Below are 26,943 nucleotides of genomic sequence, written 5' to 3'. Positions count from 1 at the left end.
CAGGCCTGTGAGGCTCACTAGGTCAGTGTAGCGATCCTTGCAGTACTGCCAAGCCTCCGGCCAGACCATACTGTGAGAGATCAGGTGGAGCGCCTCAGGGACTGGAGTGCCTGCTAATAATAATAATAATAATAATAATAATAATAATAATATGCTTTTGGGTTGGTGTTTGTAGTAATATTTAAATTGTGCTTCTACAGCTGCCATCTACATTTCTGAATGACAGCAGTGTGGTTCAGATTACAGATTATCAGGGCAATATTATCACTCGTGTATAAAATGAATAAAGCCTCACTGTATAAAATATGCATTTGCAGCCAAAAGGAGTTGCGGTTTTTTGCGTGAGGGACAAACAGAAAGGCGCAGTGAGGCTACAGCGCCTCCGTACACACAGCATGTCTAAAAGGGCAGACCTGAAGGAACAGCAGAGTGTTATTTTATAGGGCTATCAATTCCCCCGGCTCTTGGCCACTCAGAGAGAGGGAAAGCCACACACCCTCTCTGCCACCTCTCCGTGTCACTGCTGTGACCGCGGGGCGGGTGTTGGACAACCGCTGCCCTCTTCCTGCAGCACTGTGAACACGCCAGCAGAGTCAGCACAGATCTCCCCCTGTTACATATCCTCCCCCTCAAAATGACACCACTGGTTCATTCGAAAATCCTACACCCCCATGCCTCCCCGAGAGAAAAAATCTGCATTTTGATGCAGTTTCCCTGCTCGGTGAACTACCCGGAAGGCATAGGGATGCATGGCCAAGTACCACCGTGTGATCCTGGCATTGTTATCCTTCATCCGGTGAAGCCATGCTAAGGGGGCATGATCCTGGGTGAAGTGTCGCCCCAGGAGGTAGTACCAGAGTGACTCGACTGCCCATTTTACTGCGAGACACTCCGTCTCGATGGTGCTATAATTCTTCTCACGGGGAAGAAGCTTCCTGCTGACGTACAGGACCGGGTGCTCACTTCCCCGAACCTCCTGAGACAACACGGCCCCGAGACCTGTCTCTGACGCATCCGTCTGCAGGGTGAACCTCTTACTAAAATCCGGGCTGCACAGCACTGGCTTGATACACAGCCTTCGCTTCAAAGCAAGGAAGGCCCTCTGGCACGACTCCGTCCACCGAACCGTATTTGGGGCAGCCTTTCGGGTGAGGTCTGTCAAGGGAGCAGCGAGCATGGCGAAGCCCGGGATGAACTTCCTACAATAGCCCGCTAGTCCCAAGAAAGAGTGCACCTGGGTTTTGGTCGTAGGAACCAGCCAGTCAGTCAAGGATTTCACCTTAAAAACCAGCGGTCTGATGTGGCCGCCCCCTACTTGATACCCCAAATACTCTGAATCATTCTTCCCAAAGGCACACTTCTTTGGCTTAGCAGTGATCCCCGCCTCCCGCAAGGATTGCAGCACAGCCACCACCTTACACACGCACATTACACGCCACCTCACTGTGGATAACCACGTCATCTATGTAAGCAGTGGTGTACTGCTGCAAGATGCGATCCATCATCCGCTGGAAAGTGGCGGGTGCTCTGTGCAACCGAAAGGGCACGGTCCTGAATTGGTATAACCTGAAGGGAGTCGAAAACGCCGTCCTCTCTCTAGATTCCGGAGTCAGGGGTATCTGCCAGTACCCCTTCGTTAAATCCAGTGTCGTCATAAAATGAGCCGTGCCTAGACGCTCCAGCAACTCATCTACCCGGGGCATCGGATAAGAGTCAAACTTCGATTTTTCATTAATTCGCCTGAAATCAATACAAAACCGAGTTGACCTGTCTGGCTTATCTACTAAAACTATAGGACTGTTCCAGTCACTTTGGGGCTCTTCTATTACCCCGAGTCGAAGCATTTTATCAATCTCTGCCTTTATTACCTGTCTTTTACGTTCAGGTATACGAACTAGTGCCCCCGGCTCAATATCAATGTGATGATGGGCTACTCGAGTCTGCCCCGGGACGGGAGAGAACACGTCAGGAAACTCCGCCACCAGATTGTGAGCTTGCTCCCTCTGTGTTGGTGTCAGATTCTCTGCAATCTGTACTGACCCTTTTCGCGTAGCGTAATCCAGACTGACCAGTAGGTGGGTGTATCCCGCCGCGCTCCTCTCCAGTGGCCGAACTATGTCCATCCCAATACGCTCAAACAGAGCTTCCACTAGGGGCAAGGGCACCAGTGGGGCTCGTGGGATGGCTCTTGGGCTGGCTTTCTGACATTCCCCACAACGTTTACAAAACCGCTTGACGTCACCATCCAGCCCCAACCAAAAGAACCGTGTCACTAGCCTCGCTTTAGTTTTGTCCCTTCCCAAATGACCAGACAGGGGAATAGCGTGAGCGAGCTGCAACAAATCCTCCTTAAAATGCTGAGGAATGAGCAACTGGTGACGCACTTCACCTGTCTGGGGTAATTTATCAACACGGTACAGAAGGGCTCGATCAATTTCAAAGTGGGGGTACGTGGCGGCGCGTCTGGGCTCGACCACCCGACCATTAACCACCGCTGCTTGGTCAAAGAGCCTGCCCAGCACATCGTCACGCCCTTGCTCGAGTCGGAAATCACGGGAGTGAGCTAAAAAATCAGCTCCCACGGCTTCCAGCTCGAGATCGGGTCGGTACCGAGCGGTGGCAGCCGAGCCAGACCCCAGTGCTGGCTCCGCGGCCCCCCCCCCGGACTCTTCGCCAATCGCCCCCGCCTGAAACCTTTCGGACTCCCTCCACTGCCAGCCCTCGTTCTTAGCGGCCTGGCAGTCCCGTTTAAATTTATCGCGATTTAAGTAGACCCTTACTTATACAGGTCTAGTGGATCACACGACACAGGAGGTGGGCTGTCAATCACACTGAACACACTGCACTCTACAAACTGCACAGACCTTGAGAGACCGGAGTGGAAGGGGGGCTCGAGGATTCTGCTTCTGTAAAAAGATAGAGAAATAAAGATAAGAAAGCCAGATTCCTGCTTTGGGTCATGAATCACACTGAACTGATTACACTCCATACCTTGAGAGATCGGAGTGGAAGGGGGGCTTGTGGTTTTGGGATCTGTGAGAAGATTAAAAAAAAAGAAGGGTGGTACATTTTTTGCTCAAATGTATTGTAAAGAAACTGTCTCGCCCAGGGCAATGCTCACAATGAAAATCATCAGCTTAGCTGAAGTTGTATTTTTGTCAGCTAGGTCATATTAGCCAGTCACAATTTCTTCAAGTCATTCATAAATCAAAATTGAACTGACTCCAGGATCTAACTCCATACCTTCAGAGAGCGGTGTTGAAGGAGGGTCTGAGGGGGTTGCATCTGGAGAAACAAATGAATCAATAATTAATAAATAATAATAAATACAATAATTCAGTAATGTATTACAATCACATTTCTGCTGTGGGCTTTCAATCAAACTGAACTGGTTACACTCCATACCTTCAGAGAGCGGCGTTGAAGGAGGGTCTGAGGGGGTTGCATCTGGAGAAACAAATGAATCAATAATTAATAAATAATAATAAATACAATAATTCAGTAATGTATTACAATCACATTTCTGCTGTGGGCTTTCAATCAAACTGAACTGGTTACAATCCATACCTTCAGAGAGCGACGTTGAAGGAGGGTCTGAGGGGATTGCATCTGTATGAAAATAAAAGAAGTATCATTTATATTTCAAGTGTGTTGTTTTAATGTATTGTACTGAAGCTGTGTCTATGCTGCTGTCTCCATCTGGGCAATGCTCACAATGACATGCTGTCTCACTCATTCCGAAGGGATCAATGCTTTTAAATCAATACAATAAATACCCAATCAGAATGGATTTTACAGCACATGTCTCTCCTGTGTGTAACAGTGAGGGTAGCTGCTCTCTTAATGACGTGGTCTCTATATGCAGATAGAAAGAATATATACTCCCAGTCGAGGAGGAGTTACTCTACTAAGGCAAGCCGTTTCACTGCATCCTATGGCATGGTGCCCACTTGCTCCTGCACTGTGACATTGTGAGGCAGTAGAGTTTGCTTAGAAAGACAGATCCTTTGTACTGTACAATATAATATAACTGTATAGATTAGGATCCCAAGCCTAAAGACAACCTTCTGCTCTTGTGTAAGTATTTGCCCCCTGTCTGATTTTCTGCATTTTTGCATATTGTTGACACTGAATGTTATCAGATCTTCAACCAAAATCTAATATTAGATAAAAGGGACCCTGAGTGAACACATAACACAACATTTTGATACTTATTTCATTTATTTATTAAAGAAAGTTATGCAACACCCAATGCCCCCGTGCGAAAAAGTAATCACCCCCTTAGACTCAATAACTGGTTACGCCACCTTTAACAGCAATAACTGCAACCAAACACTTCCTGTAGTTATTGATCAGTCTCTCACAGCACCGTGGAGGCATTTTGGCCCACTCCTTCATGCAGAACTGCTTCAACTCGGTGACGTTTGTGGGTTTTCGAGCATAAACTGCTCGTTTCAGGTCCTGCCACAACATCTCAATGGACTTTAGGTCTGGACTTTGACTAGGCCGTTCCAAAACTTTAAATTTGTTGTCGTGATGCAGCAAAGCATCCCCAAAACATGACACCACCATGCTTGACCGTTGTTCCAGAACTTCTGAGGGTCATCCAGGTGCTTTTTGGCAAACTTGAGACGAGCATTCATGTTCTTCTTAGTGAGCAGTGGTTTCTGCCTTGCTACTCTGCCATGAATCCCATTTTTGCCCAGTGTCTTTCTGGTGGTGGAGTCATGAACACTGACCTTAGCCGAGGTGAGGGAGGCCTGCAGATCCCTGGATGTTGTTCTAGGGTTCTTTGTGACTTCCTGGATGATTTTACACCTTGCTCTTGGATAAATTTTGGCAGGATGGCCACTCCTGAGAAGATTCACTACCCTCCCAAACTTTCTTCATTTGGAAAATATGGCTCTGACTGTGGTTTGGTGGAGCCCCAGAGCCTTAGAAATGGCTTTGTAACCCTTTCCAGATTGATAGGCATCAACAGCTTTTTTCCAGAGGTCTTCTGGAATTTCTTTTGATCGTGGCACGATGTGCCACTAGAACCTGGGTGCTGACAACTTCACTCTGATATTAAGGGCCAAAGTTAGTCAGATTTATATTGGGCAGGGCTGGCCAAATCAGGCCTGATTGTTAACCAAAGTATTCAACATCTAATTATCCCTTTAATTGGGTTGACATAACTAGGGGTGACAATAACTTTTTCACACCTGAAGATTGCATGTTTGGTTACCTTGCACACCAAACAAATGAAAGAAGCACCAAACTTTGGTGTCATTTTTTCTCTCAGACTCCCTCTATATATATACTACTGCAACCCACAAAAAGATTTGACCAAATTCAATGTGAAAAATGTGCAAAAAAATCAGACAGGGGGCAAATACATTTTCACGGCACTGTAGGTCTAGTGGATCACATGACACAGGAGATGGGCTGTCGATCACACTGAACACACTGCACTCTACAAACTGCACAGACCTTGAGAGACTGGAATGGAAGGGGGGCTCGAGGATTCTGCTTCTGTAAAAATATATATATTTTTTTAAATTAGTGTGGTACATTTTTTGCTCAAATGTATTGTAAAGAAACTGTCTCGCCCAGGGCAATGCTCACAATGAAAATCATCAGCTTAGCTGAAGTTGTATTTTTGTCAGCTAGGTCATATTAGCCAGTCACAATTTCTTCAAGTCATTCATAAATCAAAATTGAACTGACTCCAGGATCTAACTCCATACCTTCAGAGAGCGGTGTTGAAGGAGGGTCTGAGGGGGTTGCATCTGGAGAAACAAATGAATCAATAATTAATAAATAATAATAAATACAATAATTCAGTAATGTATTACAATCACATTTCTGCTGTGGGCTTTCAATCAAACTGAACTGGTTACACTCCATACCTTCAGAGAGCGGCGCTGAAGGAGGGTCTGAGGGGATTGCATCTGTATGAAGATAAAAGAAGTATCATTTATATTTCAAGTGTGTTGTTTTAATGTATTGTACTGAAGCTGTGTCTATGCTGCTGTCTCCATCTGGGCAATGCTCACAATGACATGCTGTCTCACTCATTCCGAAGGGATCAATGCTTTTAAATCAATACAATAAATAACCAATCAGAATGGATTTTACAGCACATGTCTCTCCTGTGTGTAACAGTGAGGGTAGCTGCTCTCTTAATGACGTGGTCTCTATATGCAGATAGAAAGAATATATACTCCCAGTCGAGGAGGAGTTACTCTACTAAGGCAAGCCATTTCACTGCATCCTATGGCATGGTGCCCACTTGCTCCTGCACTGTGACATTGTGAGGCAGTAGAGTTTGCTTAGAAAGACAGATCCTTTGTACTGTACAATATAATATAACTGTATAGATTAGGATCCCAAGCCTAAAGACAACCTTCTGCTCTTGTGTAAGTATTTGCCCCCTGTCTGATTTTCTGCATTTTTGCATATTGTTGACACTGAATGTTATCAGATCTTCAACCAAAATCTAATATTAGATAAAAGGGACCCTGAGTGAACACATAACACAACATTTTGATACTTATTTCATTTATTTATTAAAGAAAGTTATGCAACACCCAATGCCCCCGTGTGAAAAAGTAATCGCCCCCTTAGACTCAATAACTGGTTACGCCACCTTTAGCAGCAATAACTGCAACCAAACACTTCCTGTAGTTATTGATCAGTCTCTCACAGCACCGTGGAGGAATTTTGGCCCACTCCTTCATGCAGAACTGCTTCAACTCGGTGACGTTTGTGGGTTTTCGAGCATAAACTGCTCGTTTCAGGTCCTGCCACAACATCTCAATGGACTTTAGGTCTGGACTTTGACTAGGCCGTTCCAAAACTTTAAATTTGTTGTCGTGATGCAGCAAAGCATCCCCAAAACATGACACTACCACCACCATGCTTGACCGTTGGTATGAGGTTCTTACTGTGCAATGCAGTGTTTGGTTTTCGCCAGACATAACGGGGCCCATGTTGGCCAAAAAGTTCCAATTTTGACTCATCTGTCCATAAAACATTGTTCCAGGACTCTTGAGGATCATCCAGGTGCTTTTCTGGCAAACTTGAGACGAGCATTCATGTTCTTCTTAGTGAATCCCATTTTTGCCCAGTGTCTTTCTGATGGTGGAGTCATGAACACTGACCTTAGCCGAGGTGAGAGAGGCCTGCAGATCCCTGGATGTTGTTCTAGGGTTCTTTGTGACTTCCTGGATGATTTTACGCCTTGCTCTTGGACAAATTTTGGCAGGATGGCCACTCCTGAGAAGATTCACTACTGTCCCAAACTTTCTTCATTTGGAAAATATGGCTCTGACTGTGGTTTGGTGGAGCCCCAGAGCCTTAGAAATGGCTTTGTAACCCTTTCCAGATTGATAGGCATCAACAGCTTTTTTCCAGAGGTCTTCTGGAATTTCTTTTGATCGTGGCATGATGTGCCTCTAGAACGTGTGTGCTGACAACTTCACTCTGATGGTAAGGGCCAAAGTTAGTCAGATTTATATTGGGCAGGGCTGGCCCAAATCAGGCCTGATTGTTAACCAAAGTATTCAAACAGCTGACCCTAATTATCCCTTTAATTGGGTTGAGTTAACTAGGGGTGACAATAACTTTTTCACACCTGAAGATTGCATGTTTGGTTACCTTGCACACCAAACAAATGAAAGAAGCACCAAACTTTGGTGTCATTTTTTCTTTCAGACTCCCTCTATATACTACTACAACCCACAAAAAGATTTGACCAAATTCAATGTGAAAAATGTGCAAAAAAATCAGACAGGGGGCAAATACATTTTCACGGCACTGTAGGTCTAGTGGATCACATGACACAGGAGATGGGCTGTCGATCACACTGAACACACTGCACTCTACAAACTGCACAGACCTTGAGAGACTGGAATGGAAGGGGGGCTCGAGGATTCTGCTTCTGTAAAAATATATATATTTTTTTAAATTAGTGTGGTACATTTTTTGCTCAAATGTATTGTAAAGAAACTGTCTCGCCCAGGGCAATGCTCACAATGAAAATCATCAGCTTAGCTGAAGTTGTATTTTTGTCAGCTAGGTCATATTAGCCAGTCACAATTTCTTCAAGTCATTCATAAATCAAAATTGAACTGACTCCAGGATCTAACTCCATACCTTCAGAGAGCGGTGTTGAAGGAGGGTCTGAGGGGGTTGCATCTGGAGAAACAAATGAATCAATAATTAATAAATAATAATAAATACAATAATTCAGTAATGTATTACAATCACATTTCTGCTGTGGGCTTTCAATCAAACTGAACTGATTACAATCCATACCTTCAGAGAGCGGCGCTGAAGGAGGGTCTGAGGGGATTGCATCTGTATGAAGATAAAAGAAGTATCATTTATATTTCAAGTGTGTTGTTTTAATGTATTGTACTGAAGCTGTGTCTATGCTGCTGTCTCCATCTGGGCAATGCTCACAATGACATGCTGTCTCACTCATTCCGAAGGGATCAATGCTTTTAAATCAATACAATAAATACCCAATCAGAATGGATTTTACAGCACATGTCTCTCCTGTGTGTAACAGTGAGGGTAGCTGCTCTCTTAATGACGTGGTCTCTATATGCAGATAGAAAGAATATATACTCCCAGTCGAGGAGGAGTTATTCTACTAAGGCAAGCCGTTTCACTGCATCCTATGGCATGGTGCCCACTTGCTCCTGCACTGTGACATTGTGAGGCAGTAGAGTTTGCTTAGAAAGACAGATCCTTTGTACTGTACAATATAATATAACTGTATAGATTAGGATCCCAAGCCTAAAGACAACCTTCTGCTCTTGTGTAAGTATTTGCCCCTGTCTGATTTTCTGCATTTTTGCATATTTTTGACACTGAATGTTATCAGATCTTCAACCAAAATCTAATATTAGATAAAAGGGACCCTGAGTGAACACATAACACAACATTTTGATACTTATTTCATTTATTTATTAAAGAAAGTTATGCAACACCCAATGCCCCCGTGCGAAAAAGTAATCACCCCCTTAGACTCAATAACTGGTTACGCCACCTTTAACAGCAATAACTGCAACCAAACACTTCCTGTAGTTATTGATCAGTCTCTCACAGCACCGTGGAGGAATTTTGGCCCGCTCCTTCATGCAGAACTGCTTCAACTCGGTGACGTTTGTGGGTTTTCGAGCATAAACTGCTGGTTTCAGGTCCTGCCACAACATCTCAATGGACTTTAGGTCTGGACTTTGACTAGGCCGTTCCAAAACTTTAAATTTGTTGTCGTGATGCAGCAAAGCATCCCCAAAACATGACACCACCATGCTTGACCGTTGGTATGAGGTTCTTACTGTGCAATGCAGTGTTTGGTTTTCGCCAGACATAACGGGGCCCATGTTGGCCAAAAAGTTCCAATTTTGACTCATCTGTCCATAAAACATTGTTCCAGGACTCTTGAGGATCATCCAGGTGCTTTTTGGCAAACTTGAGACGAGCATTCATGTTCTTCTTAGTGAGCAGTGGTTTCCCCCTTGCCCAGTGTCTTTCTGATGGTGGAGTCATAAACACTGACCTTAGCCGAGGTGAGGGAGGTCTGCAGATCCCTGGATGTTGTTCTAGGGTTCTTTGTGACTTCCTGGATGATTTTACGCCTTGCTCTTGGACAAATTTTGGCAGGATGGCCACTCCTGAGAAGATTCACTACTGTCCCAAACTTTCTTCATTTGGAAAATATGGCTCTGACTGTGGTTTGGTGGAGCCCCAGAGCCTTAGAAATGGCTTTGTAACCCTTTCCAGATTGATAGGCATCAACAGCTTTTTTCCCAGAGGTCTTCTGGAATTTCTTTTGATCGTGGCACGATGTGCCACTAGAACCTGGGTGCTGACAACTTCACTCTGATGTTAAGGGCCAAAGTTAGTCAGATTTATATTGGGCAGGTCTGGCCAAATCAGGCCTGATTGTTAATCAAAGTATTCAACACCTAATTTTCCCTTTAATTGGGTTGACATAACTAGGGGTGACAATAACTTTTTCACACCTGAAGATTGCATGTTTGGTTACCTTGCACACCAAACAAATGAAAGAAGCACCAAACTTTGGTGTCATTTTTTCTCTCAGACTCCCTCTATATATACTACTGCAACCCACAAAAAGATTTGACCAAATTCAATGTGAAAAATGTGCAAAAAAATCAGACAGGGGGCAAATACATTTTCACGGCACTGTAGGTCTATGGATCACATGACACAGGAGATGGGCTGTCGATCACACTGAACACACTGCACTCTACAAACTGCACAGACCTTGAGAGACTGGAATGGAAGGGGGGCTCGAGGATTCTGCTTCTGTAAAAATATATATATTTTTTTAAATTAGTGTGGTACATTTTTTGCTCAAATGTATTGTAAAGAAACTGTCTCGCCCAGGGCAATGCTCACAATGAAAATCATCAGCTTAGCTGAAGTTGTATTTTTGTCAGCTAGGTCATATTAGCCAGTCACAATTTCTTCAAGTCATTCATAAATCAAAATTGAACTGACTCCAGGATCTAACTCCATACCTTCAGAGAGCGGCGTTGAAGGAGGGTCTGAGGGGATTGCATCTGTATGAAAATAAAAGAAGTATCATTTATATTTCAAGTGTGTTGTTTTAATGTATTGTACTGAAGCTGTGTCTATGCTGCTGTCTCCACCAGGGCAATGCTCACAATGACATGCTGTCTCACTCATTCCGAAGGGATCAATGCTTTTAAATCAATACAATAAATACCCAATCAGAATGGATTTTACAGCACATGTCTCTCCTGTGTGTAACAGTGAGGGTAGCTGCTCTCTTCTCACACACTCTTATGATGGGGCAGTTTCTGCTTCTTCAGCTCTCTAGGCTACACTCTGCCCTGCTCTGGGGGGCAGACAGCTACTGTAGGAGCAGATGGATCGGGCCTCTGAGTCCCTGCTCACAGACTGGGGTAAAAACACTGAGCTGAGCAAGAACACAGAGTGAGCAGGGATCCACATTTCTCATTGATTCTGAGCAGGGATCCACATTTCTCATTGATTCTGAGCAGGGATCCACATTTCTCATTGATTCTGAGCAGGGATCCACATTTCTCATTGATTCTGAGCAGGGATCCACATTTCTCATTGATTCCGAGCAGGGATCTACATTTCTCATTGATTCCGAGCAGGGATCCTTACCATCATAGCAGAAGAAGGGGTACAGCAAGTCACATTCTTTGTCACCCCATTCACCGCTGTTGAACATCCTCACACATTTCTGTTTGCCTTCCCAATTATTTGGTTCCAAAATTTTCCAGTAGTGAAATGTGTAGTTATCCCCCTGGTGTGACCACTTCCAGGGCTCATTGAACAAGCCTATCCAGAAGGGCACGCCCTGTGCTTTCCTCACTAGGTCTTCATTTTCACTGGCGTTCTTTATACTGACGAGATCTGTGTGGTATTCTCTACAGTACTGCTGAGCTTCAGTCCAGGTTTTCAGTTCTTGAATCAGGGTGTATCTCTTAGCGATGTTGTTGGTCTCTGTAAACACAAACAGCAGAGGAGAGGCTGAGAGCTGTGGAGCTATGGTGGCTCTGAACCCAAAACTGGGTCTTGTCTACAATCATGCACATTTTTGTGTTTATTTACAATATGGGGCTAAATTCTCAAAAGGTTATTCCAAAAATAATTATATAATATGGTACTCACAGGTGTATTCAAAAGACTCAAACTCATTACTACAGGACCTAACAATTAGATCACATGCAGCTCATTAAAGTTTTATTCACATTTTATAAATATTTTTATATATAACCCAACACTTTGGTAGAGATAATAAAATTAACCCATGATACCAAAACACTTACCTGTTACACTCTGCCAGCGTATGTTTAAAATGCCCTGTATAAAACATGACTAGATTTAAATACCACAAACATACTTTGCATAAAACAAGGCAGACAAAAATCAAGCACATCTGTGACAGAAACATGAGTTCTGGTGATAAGTCTTCCTCCCGACCTGTGAGGGCGCTAAAGAACGAGAGGAGAAGTATCTGGAAGGGCTGGCCTGACAGTTCGTTTCCGGGACCGGGAAGTGGGTCAGCCTGGAAAGAAGCGAGACTCTGTTGTAAGACCGTATTGACCTGAAAGGTAAACGAGGGGCAGCTGCAAGTAATAAGGCAGCTGCAACCGTTTATCTCGATATCATGCGGGATTACATATAGGGGCCAGGGTAACGCTGACCTTTTCCTTCTTTTGGGTAAACATTCGGAGAGAGAAGGAGCGAGAGAGGAGCTCTTGTTGTTACAGAAAAATACCAGTGTCTTCACCCACCACAAGCACGTCTGCACTCACCCAGGACTGGTGACCGTGTGTTCATTTTTGTTCGGGACTGTGCCCTGTTTTTGTTATCCCTGCGCTTTACACATTGTTATGTATAGCCAGGGATTCATTATTTTCCGGTCACCAGACCTGGATTATAAATAAAAGCACCTTTGCACTGGAAACCGTTGTCTGCCTGTCACTCCTGCATCGCATCACCGCTACACCCGTTGCCCCTACCAATCACTTTGCCACAACATCCTATCGACTTAATTAGCTAAACTTAAATCACTGACCAACAAAACATCCCGTTCTGTACCAGTGGCACAACTGCCAACCCGCTGTTTCACCAATCTGACCTGTCAAAAAGGAGCCATACTCTGTCCATGTGAGCCAATTACAGCAGAGACTGAAAAGTAAACAGGGCCAGCAAGATGGTAAGATCTACTCTTACACCATCCAAGCACTCCGAGACGAGCTGCTCTTGTTTGAATGTCACATTTTTGAAAGTGGCCTCCCTTCAGGTTTTATACAAAGTTTTTCCGTGTAATCGAGCATGGCAAACGGTCACCATCAGCCAGTCAACAACATTACCCTCAATGCTATAAGAAATGCCAAGACAAGCGCCAAGGGTTAATAAGAGGATTGCACAGCTGGGTTTGAAAATATCTCCCTACCATTATGATGAACTTTTTTTTCTGGCCACATTAAAATCTCCTTCTGAAAAGTGTATGCAAAATGGAATGATGCGATTAAGTAAGATGAAGATGAAGGCTGTGCTGTGTGGAAGCTGACTGTGACTGGAGTTATGAGTCCCAGACTGAAGAGGGCACGAACAAAAGTCAATGTCAAGCATCACACGGCAGAGCCTTCATTGAGAGGACACTGTCATTACCATTAATTAGTCATTTAGCAGACGCGATCAGAAAAAAATCCCACTAAAACCTTTACCCTGAACTTGTAATGATTTTACCCTTCCATCGAGAAACGTTTTTAGGAAAATAGCGTCAAAAATGTTCAGAATTGGAGAAAAAAAGATAACTTTTTTACATGTAAGAGCAGCTTATAGTTTATCTTGACTGTGCCAGATATCAGAATGGAGTGCTATTGCTGAACGGTGTGGGTCAATTACAATATACTGAAAGGACAACCTGGTCTCACAGGAAAACGTTAACACAGTAGGTCTTGACAGGGCAATGGCTGGGACAGAGAATGTCAGAGACAAGCTATAGGATACCTTGCAAAACTATACAACTTCCAGTTTATCGTCTTGTGATACCAGTGGAACAAGCATTGACAGAACTGGAGATTAAATGTAGCCTCACATACTACACCATAGAATATTAATTACAAAATGTAGGTTAGGGTGAGAGATACAGTAAGTAGGCCTAAATAATTCACAACATTTACTGTTGCGCTTGCAACAGACGGCTGCAGTGACACTGAGCCTCACTTGTACCCGGTTGTAATACGCTACTTCAGTGAAGACATTGGCAAAGTTGTAATGCAGCTGCTTGCTTTGCCGTCTTGCGAGGATATATCAGCAACTGGAGAAAATAGCTTTAAGACTGTGAATACAGTATTACAGTCATTTGGAATACCGTGGAAAAATTGCGTTGCATTTGGAGCAGATAAAGCACCTGTGATGCTGGGTGCGTATGAAGGTGTAGCTGACTTCGTAAAAATGGAGAACAAATCTGTCCAGGTTCAGGGCTGTCCCCCGTCATTTAATTCAAATTCCAGCTCAGTCGGCTGCAAACAGATGTCACTTTTGTCTGGGTACTAATATATGTCTATAAGGAGTTCATCGAGTTGATGAGCTCCTTATAGACATATATTAGTACCCAGACAAAAGTGACAAATGGCACAAGCAGTAGAAGCAGTGCCAGGACTTGTGTGTATCAAGCCATCAGACGATTTAATGATTGGTGTCAAAACAATATGAAGCTAACAAAATATGAATGTCTTTTTTAAATTTTGTGAGAAAATATTATGCAGAGCCAAGTTCCTACATTGCCAGCAAATTGCCAGTGCATGATGAGGTCTTTAAACATGCAAGCATGGCTGATATCAATCAGAGGGCAAATGCCCAATTTGAATCTGTGATGTGTTTTGTCAGAAGACTTGACTTGGTATGAGGTGGCAGACTGGATCGTTTGGAAAAGGAGTTTTCTGCATACCAAGTAGAGAACATTGCAGGAGATATACTTCGGTCAGACAGGGCAGATAATATGTGCCACAAGATAGGGAGGATCTCATATCCAGCAAACAGACCAACCAAATTTTGCATCGTTGGTCATGGTGATGCTAACCACACTGATAATACCCCACAGTAATGCAGAGACTGAGCGAATACTCAGCATTGTGCCTAAAGTTCACACAGAGTTCCAGCCAAATTTGTCTAGGAAATCCCTAGAAGCGCTTTGTGTACAGAAGCTGTTAAATAGAAAAGAAATGCTTTGAAACCATGCACAATAAGTCTGTAAAAAGATATTCTAATGTTTCTTGGCTCAAATTGAATGCATTTTCGTGTGAAGATCACAGGTCTATATTTTATTTCAGCCTTAAGTTACAGCATCAGAGGTGTGGTTTTGTGTTTTAAACAGTAGTAATGGGTACAGTGATGCTAATTGCATATACATGCATGTATAGACAATAAATACTCAGTACACAGTAAAAATCTTACTCTGAATCTTGTTCATATATTTGTTTTTAATTTGAAAAACACTAATTGAGCCACAGATTAATCGACAAGAAAGAGGGAAGTTTTACTGGGACAAAGACAATAAAAGTACGATTTTAGCAAGACTTATTTAGGGTTATTACAGTTAAATAATTAGCTCAGAATTACATTTCTATATAAGCATAGTTAATTATTGCGGTTGTTAGCGGTTGTTGGGGGTTGCTAGGGGTTGTTAGGTATTGCTATGGGGTTGTTAGGGGTTGCTAAGGGTTGCTAGGGGTTGCTAGGGTTTTTTCCGTGCTTCCCTCGGCATGTTGGCATCTCTGCAGTAGACAGGGGGCTCCAGGACCAGGAGTGGGAACCACTGCTCTCGAGGGCAACTGCAGTTACTTTGGGCTCATTGCAATTGAGACACATTTTAATACACAGCTGGGGAGCTGCTTAGCTCTTTGCTATTGGTGTTAACTTGCCTACTAGTGACATGAATGACCAAGTTGACAAAATGTGGGGGGTGGAGCAAGTGTTAGATATTATTATTATTGTGTGCACTATTTATTTATTTATATATTCGTGGTTATTATTAATGTGTTTGATTTTTACGGTTATAATTATTGTGTGTGTTAAGTTTGTCTTTTTGTTATCGCTGCCTGGTTTGTTTTTGTTGCAGCCACTAATGGTTTAATTAATATGCTTCAGCACCGCACCTGAAACAGTTTGGGATCCCTGACTCCCGACTCCCAGTTAATTACCGCAGGTGTTTTCACCTGCCCTAATCTATCCCTCACAGACAATAAAAAGAGTGCTTTGGCTCACAGACGGGGAGAGAGAAAAGCGAATGAACGGTAACAAGGGAGGAGGCACGTAGACTCGCAAGACCGCGGGTGAGCGAAGCTGGAGAAAGAAGAAAAGAACATCCATTGCGTGGATGAAAGAGGAGTACGAAGATTGGTAGAGACGCGACTCGGGCAGCACATAGGGATGTACAACACAAAAAACTGTATTGGCGCTCATGTTTGGCTGCAGAAGACGCTGACGGATGTTATTTTTGTGATTTTAATACTGTGAGTGTTATATCCCGTGATAAACCGGGTGGAACTGCTTGGAATAAGCCAAGATCGTGTTTTTTTTTTTTTTTTTTTTTTTTTGATAGCCCAATTGAGTGAAGTTCGACTATGCAGTAAACCTGTGTGGGGACTAAAATCTGTCCTTCTACCTGTTGTGCTGAAGACTTATTTTGTGCGCCGGAACCAGCGTTGCTACCAGCGAGAACTGTTGTTGCTGCCCGGGGAATCCCGTGAGCGTTCCTGGAGTCACAGTGAGCTGCGCTGAACACGGACTTTATTTCGAGAGCCCTCTGCAGAAACAGGGGTAACAAGGTGGACCCTTTGACAGCAATCAACGGAACCGGGGCAGAGACTTGTGAGATTGATTATTTATTTATTTACCCCTCTTGTATGGTGGACAAGTAGTTGCATCACGATTGTTGGATTTTATTCAATTCTGCCAAGCTTTGATTTAATCTTGTTAGTCGCCATTCTTTGGTTATTGAATAACGTGTTGGGTTCTAAGCGCATGTCACCTGCGTGACTTTTCTTAAATGATTTACTCACTGTAGAATTGAATGGGGTGGCTAATTGTTTTATTGATGTGTCTGCAGGAGAGAGATTCTTCCAGGTGCGTTATTAAGTGTTAAATAGTTTGTATTTCATCTTTCTACGACCCCTGTTAAAGAGCCTGTTTGATCACTAATTTACATAGAATGGGAATAGGTGGTGCAGTGTTTTTGGGGATTGATGGGGAGAATGAAAAGGACAGGTGACGGAGAACGAGAGTGGTGGAATGGGAATGAAGAAGCAAAATAAACTAACAGCGGATAAGAAACAGAGAATGGGCAGAATACTGGTGCAGTGCCTGAGTTAATGCATAAGAGGGTTAATTTGCTGGTTTTCCGAGTATCAATTATACACTTTATTTTTGATTATATGTTTGTTTTGTGTGGTGGTTTTTTGTTTGTTTTATTTGCTGAGGCGCATTACTGTCCGGGAATCGCTGGACATTGACTTTTTATTATTTTGTTATCTGGGGCGCCCTTTGGTGTTCTGCGTCTCGGTGAAATATTTCACTTGGATATTTTTCGTGAGGTTTGTTTTTGCACAGTGGGACTTGGATTTGTTTTTAAGAAGTTGCCTTGGATTACCTGTCTGACCCTCTGCTGCTTTGTGGAGATCGCAACTGCACCACATCCCATAGAATAGTAGATAAAAGGTTCCACATTAATGGTGAGGCAATGCCAACAGTGTCTGAGAAGCCAGTGAAAAGTCTAGGGAGATGGTACAACGGGGATCTAAAGGACACAGTTCGTGTGGGAGAAGTTCGACAACAAGCAGTGGAAGGGTTGAAGAGCACAGACAGCAGCGCTTTACCAGGCAAACAAACTCTGGTGCTTTCAGTTGGGTCTACTGCCAAGACTGCTGTGGCCACTGACTGTGTACGAGGTTTCCTTGACCACAGTTGAGAAGCTGGAAGCTTTAATCAGTTCATACGTCAGGAAATGGTTGGGAGTTCCATGCTGCCTCAGCAGAGGGGGACTTTATGGTAAAGGGATACTGCAGCTACCAGCTACCAAGGAGTTTAAGTGCACCAAAGTCCGACTGGAAGTGACATTAGTAGATTCATGCAACAAATGTGTAAGGGAGGCAGCACCTGTGTTGAAAGCTGGAATAAAATGGACAGAAAAGAAAGCTGTGGAAGATGCTAAGGCTGCCCTTTGAATCGGAGATATTATGGGGCAAGTTCAGCATGGAAAAGGAGGTTTTGGTTTCAGTTCAGCTCCTCCTACGTAGCACAAGGCAACCCCAGCTCAATGGAGGAAGCTGGTAGTCAATGAGATGCAAAAGCAGGAGGAGAGGATCAGGTGTGTAAAGGCCATTTCTCAGGCCAAGCAGGGAGAATGGATGATTGGGGAGAGTGTGGAACAACGCAAGTTCAGCTGGCAAGACCTATGGACAATGGAACAGAGCAGGATCGGTTTCCTCATCAGATCAGCATATGGTGTTCTCCCATCAGCACAGAACCTAAACCTCTGGGTGGGTGAGGATCCCTCATGTCCTTTGTGTTCATCACCTGCAACATTAAGGCACATTTTGACAGGATGTAAGGTGGGTCTTAGCCAAGGACGGTTTACTTGGCTGTATGACCAGGTGCTGCGATGTTTGGCCTTAGCATTGGAAGACAAGCGTAACCTGGCCAATAAGTTGCCACCAGTTCCATCAGAGCATTACACACAAGACAATATTCCTCTGTCCAGGAGAGCAAACATCAAGATAAGGTGTTAAAATCGGGCCTCGCTCAGGACAACTGGAAGCTGCTGGAGACAGGAAGATGGTGCAGGTGTTGGTCAACTGCTTATTTTTCCACCTGAGATTGCTACCACTAATCTTAGACCAGACATTGTCTTGTGGTCTGGATCAGCACGTCTTGTTCATCTGGTAGAGTTAAGTGCCATGGGAGAATGCTGTGGATGAGGCATGTGAGAGGAAGAAGCGTCGATATACTCAACGAGCTGCTGAAGCGGAACAGCGAGGACCAGGGGTCACAAATGGAGTTTAGAAAAGGGGGCATTCAGAACAGAAAATAGGAGGCACTTTTTTACACAGAGAATTGTGAGGGTCTGGAATCAACTCCCCAGTAATGTTGTTGAAGCTGACACCCTGGGATCCTTCAAGAAGCTGCTTGATGAGATTTTGGGATCAATAAGCTACTAACAACCAAACGAGCAAGATGGGCCGAATGGCCTCCTCTCGTTTGTAAACTTTCTTATGTTCTTATGTTCTTATGATGGTGAGTCCGTGTTTACCCAGTGGAGGTGGGTTGTCGAAGATTTGTGGCACACTCTACAACCCGGTTTCTCAGACGTTGGGTTTAGTGGCCAAGAGTTGCGTCACACAGTGAAGAACTTATCTGAAGCAGCAGAAATGAGCAGCAACTGGCTGTGGTTGAGACGGAAAGATTCTGGATGGGGATCTCGAGCACAATAGAAAGCAAGCTGGTAAGTAAGCTGGGCTGAGTGGGGGATGGAGGGGGGTCATGCTGGGACGCCAGAATCACTGTTGAGCCCTCTTGAGGTGTCGTGGGCTAGTCAACGAAATGCCAAGGATGGAAGGTGCCCACTTGAAGATCCCAGAGATGTACCCTACTTGACTCAATCCAGACGGTTGTCATACTGATGCGCTGAGGAGACCGCACTGGGTTGATCCCCGGAGCCAGCATCGCAGCCGTTGTGTGTGCTGATCCGCTGGGGGAGGCAAAATGAGCTGATCCCTGGAGCCAGCATTACACTTCAGCAATCAACACTAGACAGAAGGATATCTACATCATTAGATGGATAACAACACAAATGGATGGAGATGCAGATGGATCACATTGGTTTACTGCAAATCTTGAAGTTCAACGTCTGCTCTCATGTAATGGAAATCAAAGGAACAAGTTTTGAGGTTCCTGATTCCAGGGTGAGACATGGCTTGGATGCACTAACTCTCCAGTAGTAAGTGCATTCCTACACTGGGATACTCTGCCACGGATAGTGGTGTACGGTGGCTCCCCACCTATAGAGGCGGTTATTTTGAGCTGTACTGGAGCTTGAACTCTGGAGACACATTTGTATGTATGTGTTAACTATTCCTTACCCAGTTCCCTGTATTTTCCTCTTCTTGCTCTTGTTTTCCTTCCTTCCTCCTTATCTTCTCTCCCAGGGTGACTGCAGTGGTGATTGAGGCTTTGGAACAAGGAGACTAACAGCGCTGCAGACGCCAATCCAGACGAAACGGTGCGCTTTCTTGCTTGTGGAGGGACTCCGCCCTGTGGTTCCTGTTGTCTTGACCATCTTCGTTAAAAGCCTTTTCGTGGCCTCCAGTGCCATTGTGAGGCTGATTCCAGCTGGATTTATAATTTTTTTTAGTAATGTTTTAATATTTACCTTTTTCTTCCACAAAGTTATTCATTTTACTATTTCCTTGTTGTGTGCCTCCTTGTTGTGAATCATGTGTGTGGACCCCTGGATTGAAACGAATCCTCGTAATGAAAAGTGATTAGAAGTAGTTGGTACTTACCCGAGTGTGAAGTCTTCTGTGTAGTACTATTAGAGGGAGTATTTCCCAGCGCGTCCTGGTGCTCACTAGCGAACCACCAAGTAGCGTAGTCCAGAAAGGAGATAACCAAAGGTGATAGCTACCTGTTACACATACTATCCTGTGTTAACCAGATGAGCAAGAAAAAGGAGTAATACTGTATGTTGTGACTAAAGTTTTATCTTTTTTTTTTTTTAAATGTATGTACTAAATAGTTTATTTATAATGTCTTGTGTTGTGCGGTCCTGGGATAAAAAAAGAACCTGCAACGAAGGATTTGAATAAGTTTTATTAAGTATTCAATTTAATCACTTAAGCATATTAAAATTTCAGGACCTGGTCCACTTCTATTCCACCAAGTGGCGTAGTTTGGCTACCTCTAGCACTTGAAATAATTATACTTGCCCATTATTTAATTGTCCATCGTGACACCATTCTCTCTACTAACCACACGATCATCCCCAGTACGCTCATTTTAGTTAATTATAATTGCCCCTACCCAGTTCGGGTAAAACTAGGTTTAAAAGTGTGTCTCTTTTTTTAGAAATGAGAAATAGTTTTCTAATGCCAATAGTGCCCTCTCAAGGGCTGTGCCTTATGGTAGCTGATCTTGACTTTCGTAATCGCCCTCTTCGCCTCGGGATGCGTTCCAGTTATGGTCCAGAGCCTTCATCGACGGGCACTGTTGCTTCATTAATGAAACACATAGGCCTATTGCTTCTAAATCTATACACTCTGGCTTCCTACATACTAGAGATGGACAACAATATTGATGTTTTGATATCAGTGTCGTTTGAGATGGATAGTACACTGAACAAAAATATAAACTCAACATGCAACAATTTCGAATGGCCTCCTCTCGTGTGTAAACTTATGTTCTGATGGTAACACAACCTCACGAGTAATGACCCAGGTCACCTAATGTGACTGGCCCGTGACATCCGATTTATGTAACCCCTTTAGATATGTGAGACCGAAGGATGTATGCTCTCTACCTGTGTGTTATAACTACAAAACTTATAGTCACAGCAAACTCAGCAAACTCATACCTATCATACACTGAACAAAAATATAAACTCAACATGCAACAATTTCAGAGATTTTACTGAGTTACAGTTCATATAAGGAAAGCAGTCAGTTGAAATAAATTCATTAGTCCCTAATCTATGGATTTCACATGACTGGGAATACAGATATGCATCTGTTGCTCACAGATACCTTAAAAAGAAAAAGTTAGGGCCGTGGATCAGAAAACCAGTTAGTATCTGGTGTGACCACCGTTTGCCTCATGCAGCGCGACACATCTGGCTGTTGATTGTGGCCTGTGGAATGTTGTCCCACTCCTCTTCAGTGGCTGTGTGAAGTTGCTGGATAGTGGTGGGAACTGGAACACGCTGTCATACACGTTGATCCAGAGCATCCCAAACATGCTCAATGGGTGACATGTCTGGTGAGTATGCAGGCCATGGAAGAACTGGGACATTTTCAGCTTCCAGGAATTGTGTACAGATCCTTGCGATGTGGGGCCGTGCATTATCATGCTGAAACATGAGGTGATGGCGGTGGATGAATGGCACGACAGTGGGCCTCAGGATCTCGTCACGGTATCTCGGTGCATAAAAATTGCCATCGATAAAATGCAATTGTGTTAGTTGTCCGTAGCTTATGCCTGCCCATACCATAACCCCACCGCTACCATGGGGCACTCTGTTCACAACGTTGACATCAGCAAACCACTCGCCCACACGACGCCATACACGCTGTCTGCCATCTGCATGGTAGTTGAAACCGGGATTCATCCGTGAACTGCACACTTCTTCAGCGTGCCAGTGGCCATCGAAGGTGAGCAGTTGCCCACTGAAGTTGGTTATGACGCCGAGCTGCAGTCAGGTCAAGATCCTGGTGAGGACGACGAGCACACAGATGAGCTTCCCTGAGACGGTTTCTGACAGTTCAGAAATTCTTCGGTTGTGCAAACCCAGTTTCATCAGCTGTCCGGGTGGCTGGTCTCGGACGATCCCACGGGTGAAGAAGCCGGATGTGGAGGTCCTGTGCTGGTGTAGTTACACGTGGTCTGCGGTTGTGAGGCCGGTTGGACGTACTGCCAAATTCTCTAAAACAATGTTGGAGGCGGCTCATGGTAGAGAAATGAACATTCAATTCTCTGGTAACAGCTGTGGTGGACATTCCTGCAGTCAGCATGCCAATTGCATGCTCCCTCAAAACTTGAGACATCTGTGGCATTGTGTTGTGTAAGAAAATTGCACATTTTAGAGTGGCCTTTTATGGTCCCCAGCACAAGGTGCACCTGTTTAATGATCATGCTGTTTAATCATCTTCTTGATATGCCACACCTGTCAGGTGGATGGATTATCTTGGCAAAGGAGAAATGCTCACTAACAGGCATGTAAACAAATTTGTGCACAAACAGAAATAAGCTTTTTTTGCGTATGGAAAATTTCTGGGATCTTTTATTTCAGCTCACGAATCATGGGACCAACACAACACTTTCGCAATATCGTGGGAAAATTCATGCACGCTCGCAGACATAGTTTTTATTGTTTAAAAATACTAATTATTTGTGTTATTTTCTCCCAATTTGACATGCCCAATTATTATTTAGGCGCAATAAAATATGAGGACATAAAACTAATACCAGTTTCTGCAAGGGAGCCGGTGCTATGCTTCAATGCGGGAGGTCCTGGGTTCACATTTCACATCTGTTTTGCATTAGAGATGTGCACATTCGTCAGCTGTTCTTTACTTGTGCTATTAATGTATTTATATGAGATTTACTTTTAAGCTATCAAAATATATCTCAAAATAATGCAGAATTTGGTGTGACTGTACTTAATACTTATAAAGGTGACCTGGGTCAGCATTTACACACAAGCAGCTGAAGATTCAATTACTTCCAGATTGGCTAAAAAGTCTGTGCACAGTGAGGTATAGAAATATTTAGTTTTTGAGGTGTCTGATAGAATAGTTAAACAACATAACAAGACCTTGTTTTTCTCCATGGATATCGTGAAGCAAAGCATCACTATGTTAAAGTAAGTTGTCGCTTTTCATTTGTAAATATCTGTTACCATCAATTACAATTGTTACACAGTGGCCTTCTGAGAAATCTTGACTTAATCCTCAAACCTGTAAAGAAATCTACAGCCAGAGTTATTGCTCAATTAATGAATACTACTACTCCTACTACAAATAATAATAATATACATCCAAATGTGCATAATAAGACTGTAATTCTATCAATGTCAACAGAAACACAAGATAGAATAACAGGTTTGTATGCATTGCTGTGGTGTACATTATTTATTATAGTACATGGTGACATAAGAGAGAATCATTGTAGGACTAGGTTTCAGGTGACATACTGCCGTGGTAAACCATGTGCATTATCACTAAGACTCGCAGTAGAACATGCGCTTGATCTTGAAGTGGAGTTGGATGATTGCTGTGTTCAGTTACTGGTGGTAGAGTTTGAGCAGTTTTGTTATCAATCTTATTCTACAGGAGAATCCTATTATTCAGCAGAATGATATTATACACAACAATCTTATATAGGTGAATCCTGTTATACAGGAGAATGATATTCACAACAATCTTATCATATAAGAGAATCCTGTTATACAGGAGAGTGTTATTATACAAGGGAATCCTATTATACAGGGGTCTGGCAGCACCACCATGTATGCCTATAATAAGACTGTAAAATACTGAAGTTTACATGAAAATTATCATTCCCTATGTATAATAATAATAATAATAATAATAATACATTTGTATCGCAATATAAAACAGTTGCATCTTTACCTTGGTAGCACATGAAAGCGCTCATCTCACCGCAGACTCTGTCCTCCCACTGTCCCACTGAATTGATTGAAACACAGAAGAGGTTTTCCGTCCAGTTTTTGTAGATGACATTATAGCCGTTAGACCACTGCCAGTTCTGTGTGTCATCACGATACAGCCCGATCCAGGCAGTATCAATGAGAGACACTCCTGGAATACTGAAGAGCTGCTTTGCTTCTTCCTGGCTGCGCACAGTGGCCAGGTCTGTGTGATTCTCTCTACAGTAGCTCTGAGCTTCAGACCAGCTCTTCAGAGTGTTCACAAACACATGTTTTCTGATCTGGTTGTCAGCGGGCACACAAAACCCTGATAAATAAATAAATACATACATACTGGTAAGTGCCAGAGTGAAAGATTCACAGAGTGAGATTCACAGAGCAGCTCCTTCTCAGAATGGTCCTGCCCCCACGTAACACAGAGCTACAGGAAGTGGAGACTATGCAAAGTAAATTAGCCAGCATAGGGGTGAATAAGCAGCAGGGAGGTATTTCAGTTTAGCCAGGATTGAGCAGGCAATCAGGGGCTGACTCCTGCACACTTGATGGAGAACGTGCCCGGAGAGCTTCAATCACCACACAGTCGAAAGGATTTCAGTTTACAGTGATTTTAAGAGCAGCCCCTCATACAGCACAGCGTGCTATACTATACTATGCTTTACTGTACACAATACTGTGCTATACCATACGACCAGGGGTGTGGAATAAAAAATAAATAAATAAACTTATTTTCCAAGGTCAAAGTTCTGGAAAAATCTTCTTGTCTTTCTTAAAAATGTACTTGCCCCCTCCTCATTGCACAAAACACACACAAAGGAAGAATATAACTTGTAGGATTTTGCTTTTATTTAACTGAACCCAATCAGTAAATTAGTGATTAATACCCATTTTTGCTTCATGAAATCTGAGATAGAAAGTGGCAGGGGCAGCATTATGTCTGGACCAGGTTCACGCGGCTCTATCATAGGTTTTTCTTTATCCTGAGTTTTTTCCTGAATCCAAACTTGAAAAGATTCGGACATGGTTAAAACTACAGTTAATTCCTAATGATTTATGAGGAAGTGTTCTGTTATTATACAGCACACTTTTATCTTGTGCAGAAATACAAAAAAAAAAAACATGCAGCTGCCTTATCTTCAGTACATTATGATGACGTATGACTTGATATAATAAACCACACAGCCTTACAAAGACACGTGAACAGGAACCATTCGCATTCCTGTCAGTCTGTAGTTTGAGTAAAGTCGTTATGCACAGTAGGCTTTCACAGATTAGCTGTTCTAAGAAGATACATCCTCTTTGATATCAGAGTTACTTGTGCTCTTCGATTGCCATTTGTACATTTCATAAAAACGCATTCTCCGTTTTAATTGGCTAACAGTTCTTAATTGTTGCACGACAAGCAGAGTTAATTTGAGAGTCAAGAAAGCTAAAACCCACTCAAATAAACCGACTAACATTAAAAAGAAGACGATATGTTCCCAGATACAAACATGAAAAGTAATACGACTGACATTTTCAATTTAGTTGAACAATTATGACGTCAGATGACAGGCCAAAATTTGAATGATTTTTTTCAACTTCACAATAAAAATAACGAACAAAAGAAGCGAAAATGATTTAATTGCACCAGAGACATAAGTTCCCATGAGGTCTATATTTAGACACTATAGACCTTTCATGTGGGTTAATGGGGGCAGTGCTAACTAACACATTTATTTTTTTCCTGGAACTTGACATGAGCTATAGAGCCCTACACCTCCCTACACCTCCTGCTGGCTGCAACTTCTCAAAATCTATCTAAAAACAATAAACACATTGTGAGGGAGTGCCCGCCCGCCCCCTGTCGTTTGTGTTATTATCATTTTGTACTTTTTTCACTATGATTTTCATTATTTGTGATTTGCATTATTGTTTGTTTTGCATCAGCAGGAAGGGGGTTAAATTCCTCCCTAGGAAACACATGTGAGAATGTGGCTGGAGCCTTAATTGTCTAATTGTTAATTATTGATTAATTGGGCTCTAGCCACGGACTATACAAAGCCAGGAGGCAGCCATTGCTGGGGTGGAGTGGTTTGATTTGGAGAGTGTTTGTAGACTGGAGTAAATGTTTGAGGCAAGAGTTTGGGTGCTTTGTGTTCTTTTTTTATTTATCCAGAACTGGTGGTAAGTTTCACGCTTATTGCAAAACATAGCCATTTTCATTCAAATTTGGCCTTTGGAGCAATTCAGTTAATTTTGTGCTTCAGCATATGAAATTTGCGCACACGCGTACATTTGTATCTAATGTTTATCATTATCACAGGCATTAGCATGGCTAATAAGCTACATATTTAAAGGGCTGTGACAGAGAAAGAATGAATCTTGGTGATAAATCTCTCTTCCGACCTGTGAGGGCGCTGTGTAAAGGGAACACCTGGACTGGATGGCCAGACAATTCATTCCCAGGGTTAGAAGGAAGTTGGTCATCTAAAAAGGGGGCGGAGATATGATACACTGAATCATCGACCCGGAAGGGAAACAACATGGCAGCCGCGGATTGGAGGAGCGGTTGCACTAGTTAATCAAGGGGTCATGACTGACGGTACAAAAGGGGACGTAGCGAAGTGGTCTGTTCCTGTTATGGTTAAGCTGAACCCGAAGGAAAGGTGTGTTATTGTTGTGAGTGTTTGTTTGTTTTGTCATTATTAAATAACTGTATTTGCAGCTAGTACTTTAGCCCTCACTGTGGACTTGTGTTTGTGTTTTGTGTTACGTGTGGGTGTTTAAGATTGGGACTATTTTTCGGGACCAACCGGTAGATTAAAACAGTGCAATACACCCTGTCGTACTGCCTGATTCTCACTGTTATTGTTTACTGATGTTTTTGTAATCAGTTTTTGGAATATAATAATAAATAACATTGCACCTGGATTACCGGTGCCTGTCTGTTCATTGATCACTTTGCCACAAGGGCCATCACAGATTCTGTGGAA

General features: G+C 43.1%; 2 protein-coding genes across 2 annotated transcripts in view; both read right to left on the bottom strand.

Annotated features, from left to right (window-relative positions):
* The window catches only part of LOC121304304 (zinc finger protein OZF-like), a 727,904-nt gene that overhangs the window by 400,074 nt on the left and 300,887 nt on the right, over positions 1-26,943 (bottom strand). The window lies entirely within an intron of this gene.
* LOC121304139 overlaps positions 1-26,943 on the bottom strand; it is a 37,007-nt gene that overhangs the window by 834 nt on the left and 9,230 nt on the right. Inside the window, exons 3-16 of the mRNA XM_041235104.1 lie at positions 23,934-24,278; positions 11,179-11,520; positions 10,542-10,583; positions 10,285-10,326; positions 8,302-8,343; positions 8,140-8,181; positions 7,883-7,924; positions 5,892-5,933; positions 5,730-5,771; positions 3,568-3,609; positions 3,244-3,285; positions 2,992-3,033; positions 2,865-2,906; positions 1-113 (exon numbers count right to left, since the gene is read on the bottom strand). The exon at positions 1-113 is cut by the window's left edge and continues 834 nt beyond it. Of these exons, the coding sequence (XP_041091038.1) occupies positions 1-113; positions 2,865-2,906; positions 2,992-3,033; positions 3,244-3,285; positions 3,568-3,609; positions 5,730-5,771; positions 5,892-5,933; positions 7,883-7,924; positions 8,140-8,181; positions 8,302-8,343; positions 10,285-10,326; positions 10,542-10,583; positions 11,179-11,520; positions 23,934-24,278 (1,262 nt within the window). The remainder of the gene's footprint in view (positions 114-2,864; positions 2,907-2,991; positions 3,034-3,243; positions 3,286-3,567; positions 3,610-5,729; positions 5,772-5,891; positions 5,934-7,882; positions 7,925-8,139; positions 8,182-8,301; positions 8,344-10,284; positions 10,327-10,541; positions 10,584-11,178; positions 11,521-23,933; positions 24,279-26,943) is intronic.

Source organism: Polyodon spathula, chromosome 37 (assembly GCF_017654505.1).
Source record: "Polyodon spathula isolate WHYD16114869_AA chromosome 37, ASM1765450v1, whole genome shotgun sequence".
NCBI classification, from domain to species: domain Eukaryota; kingdom Metazoa; phylum Chordata; class Actinopteri; order Acipenseriformes; family Polyodontidae; genus Polyodon; species Polyodon spathula.
The sequence above is the reverse complement of the archived record's forward strand: the minus strand, read 5'-3'. Positions and strand labels throughout refer to the sequence as shown.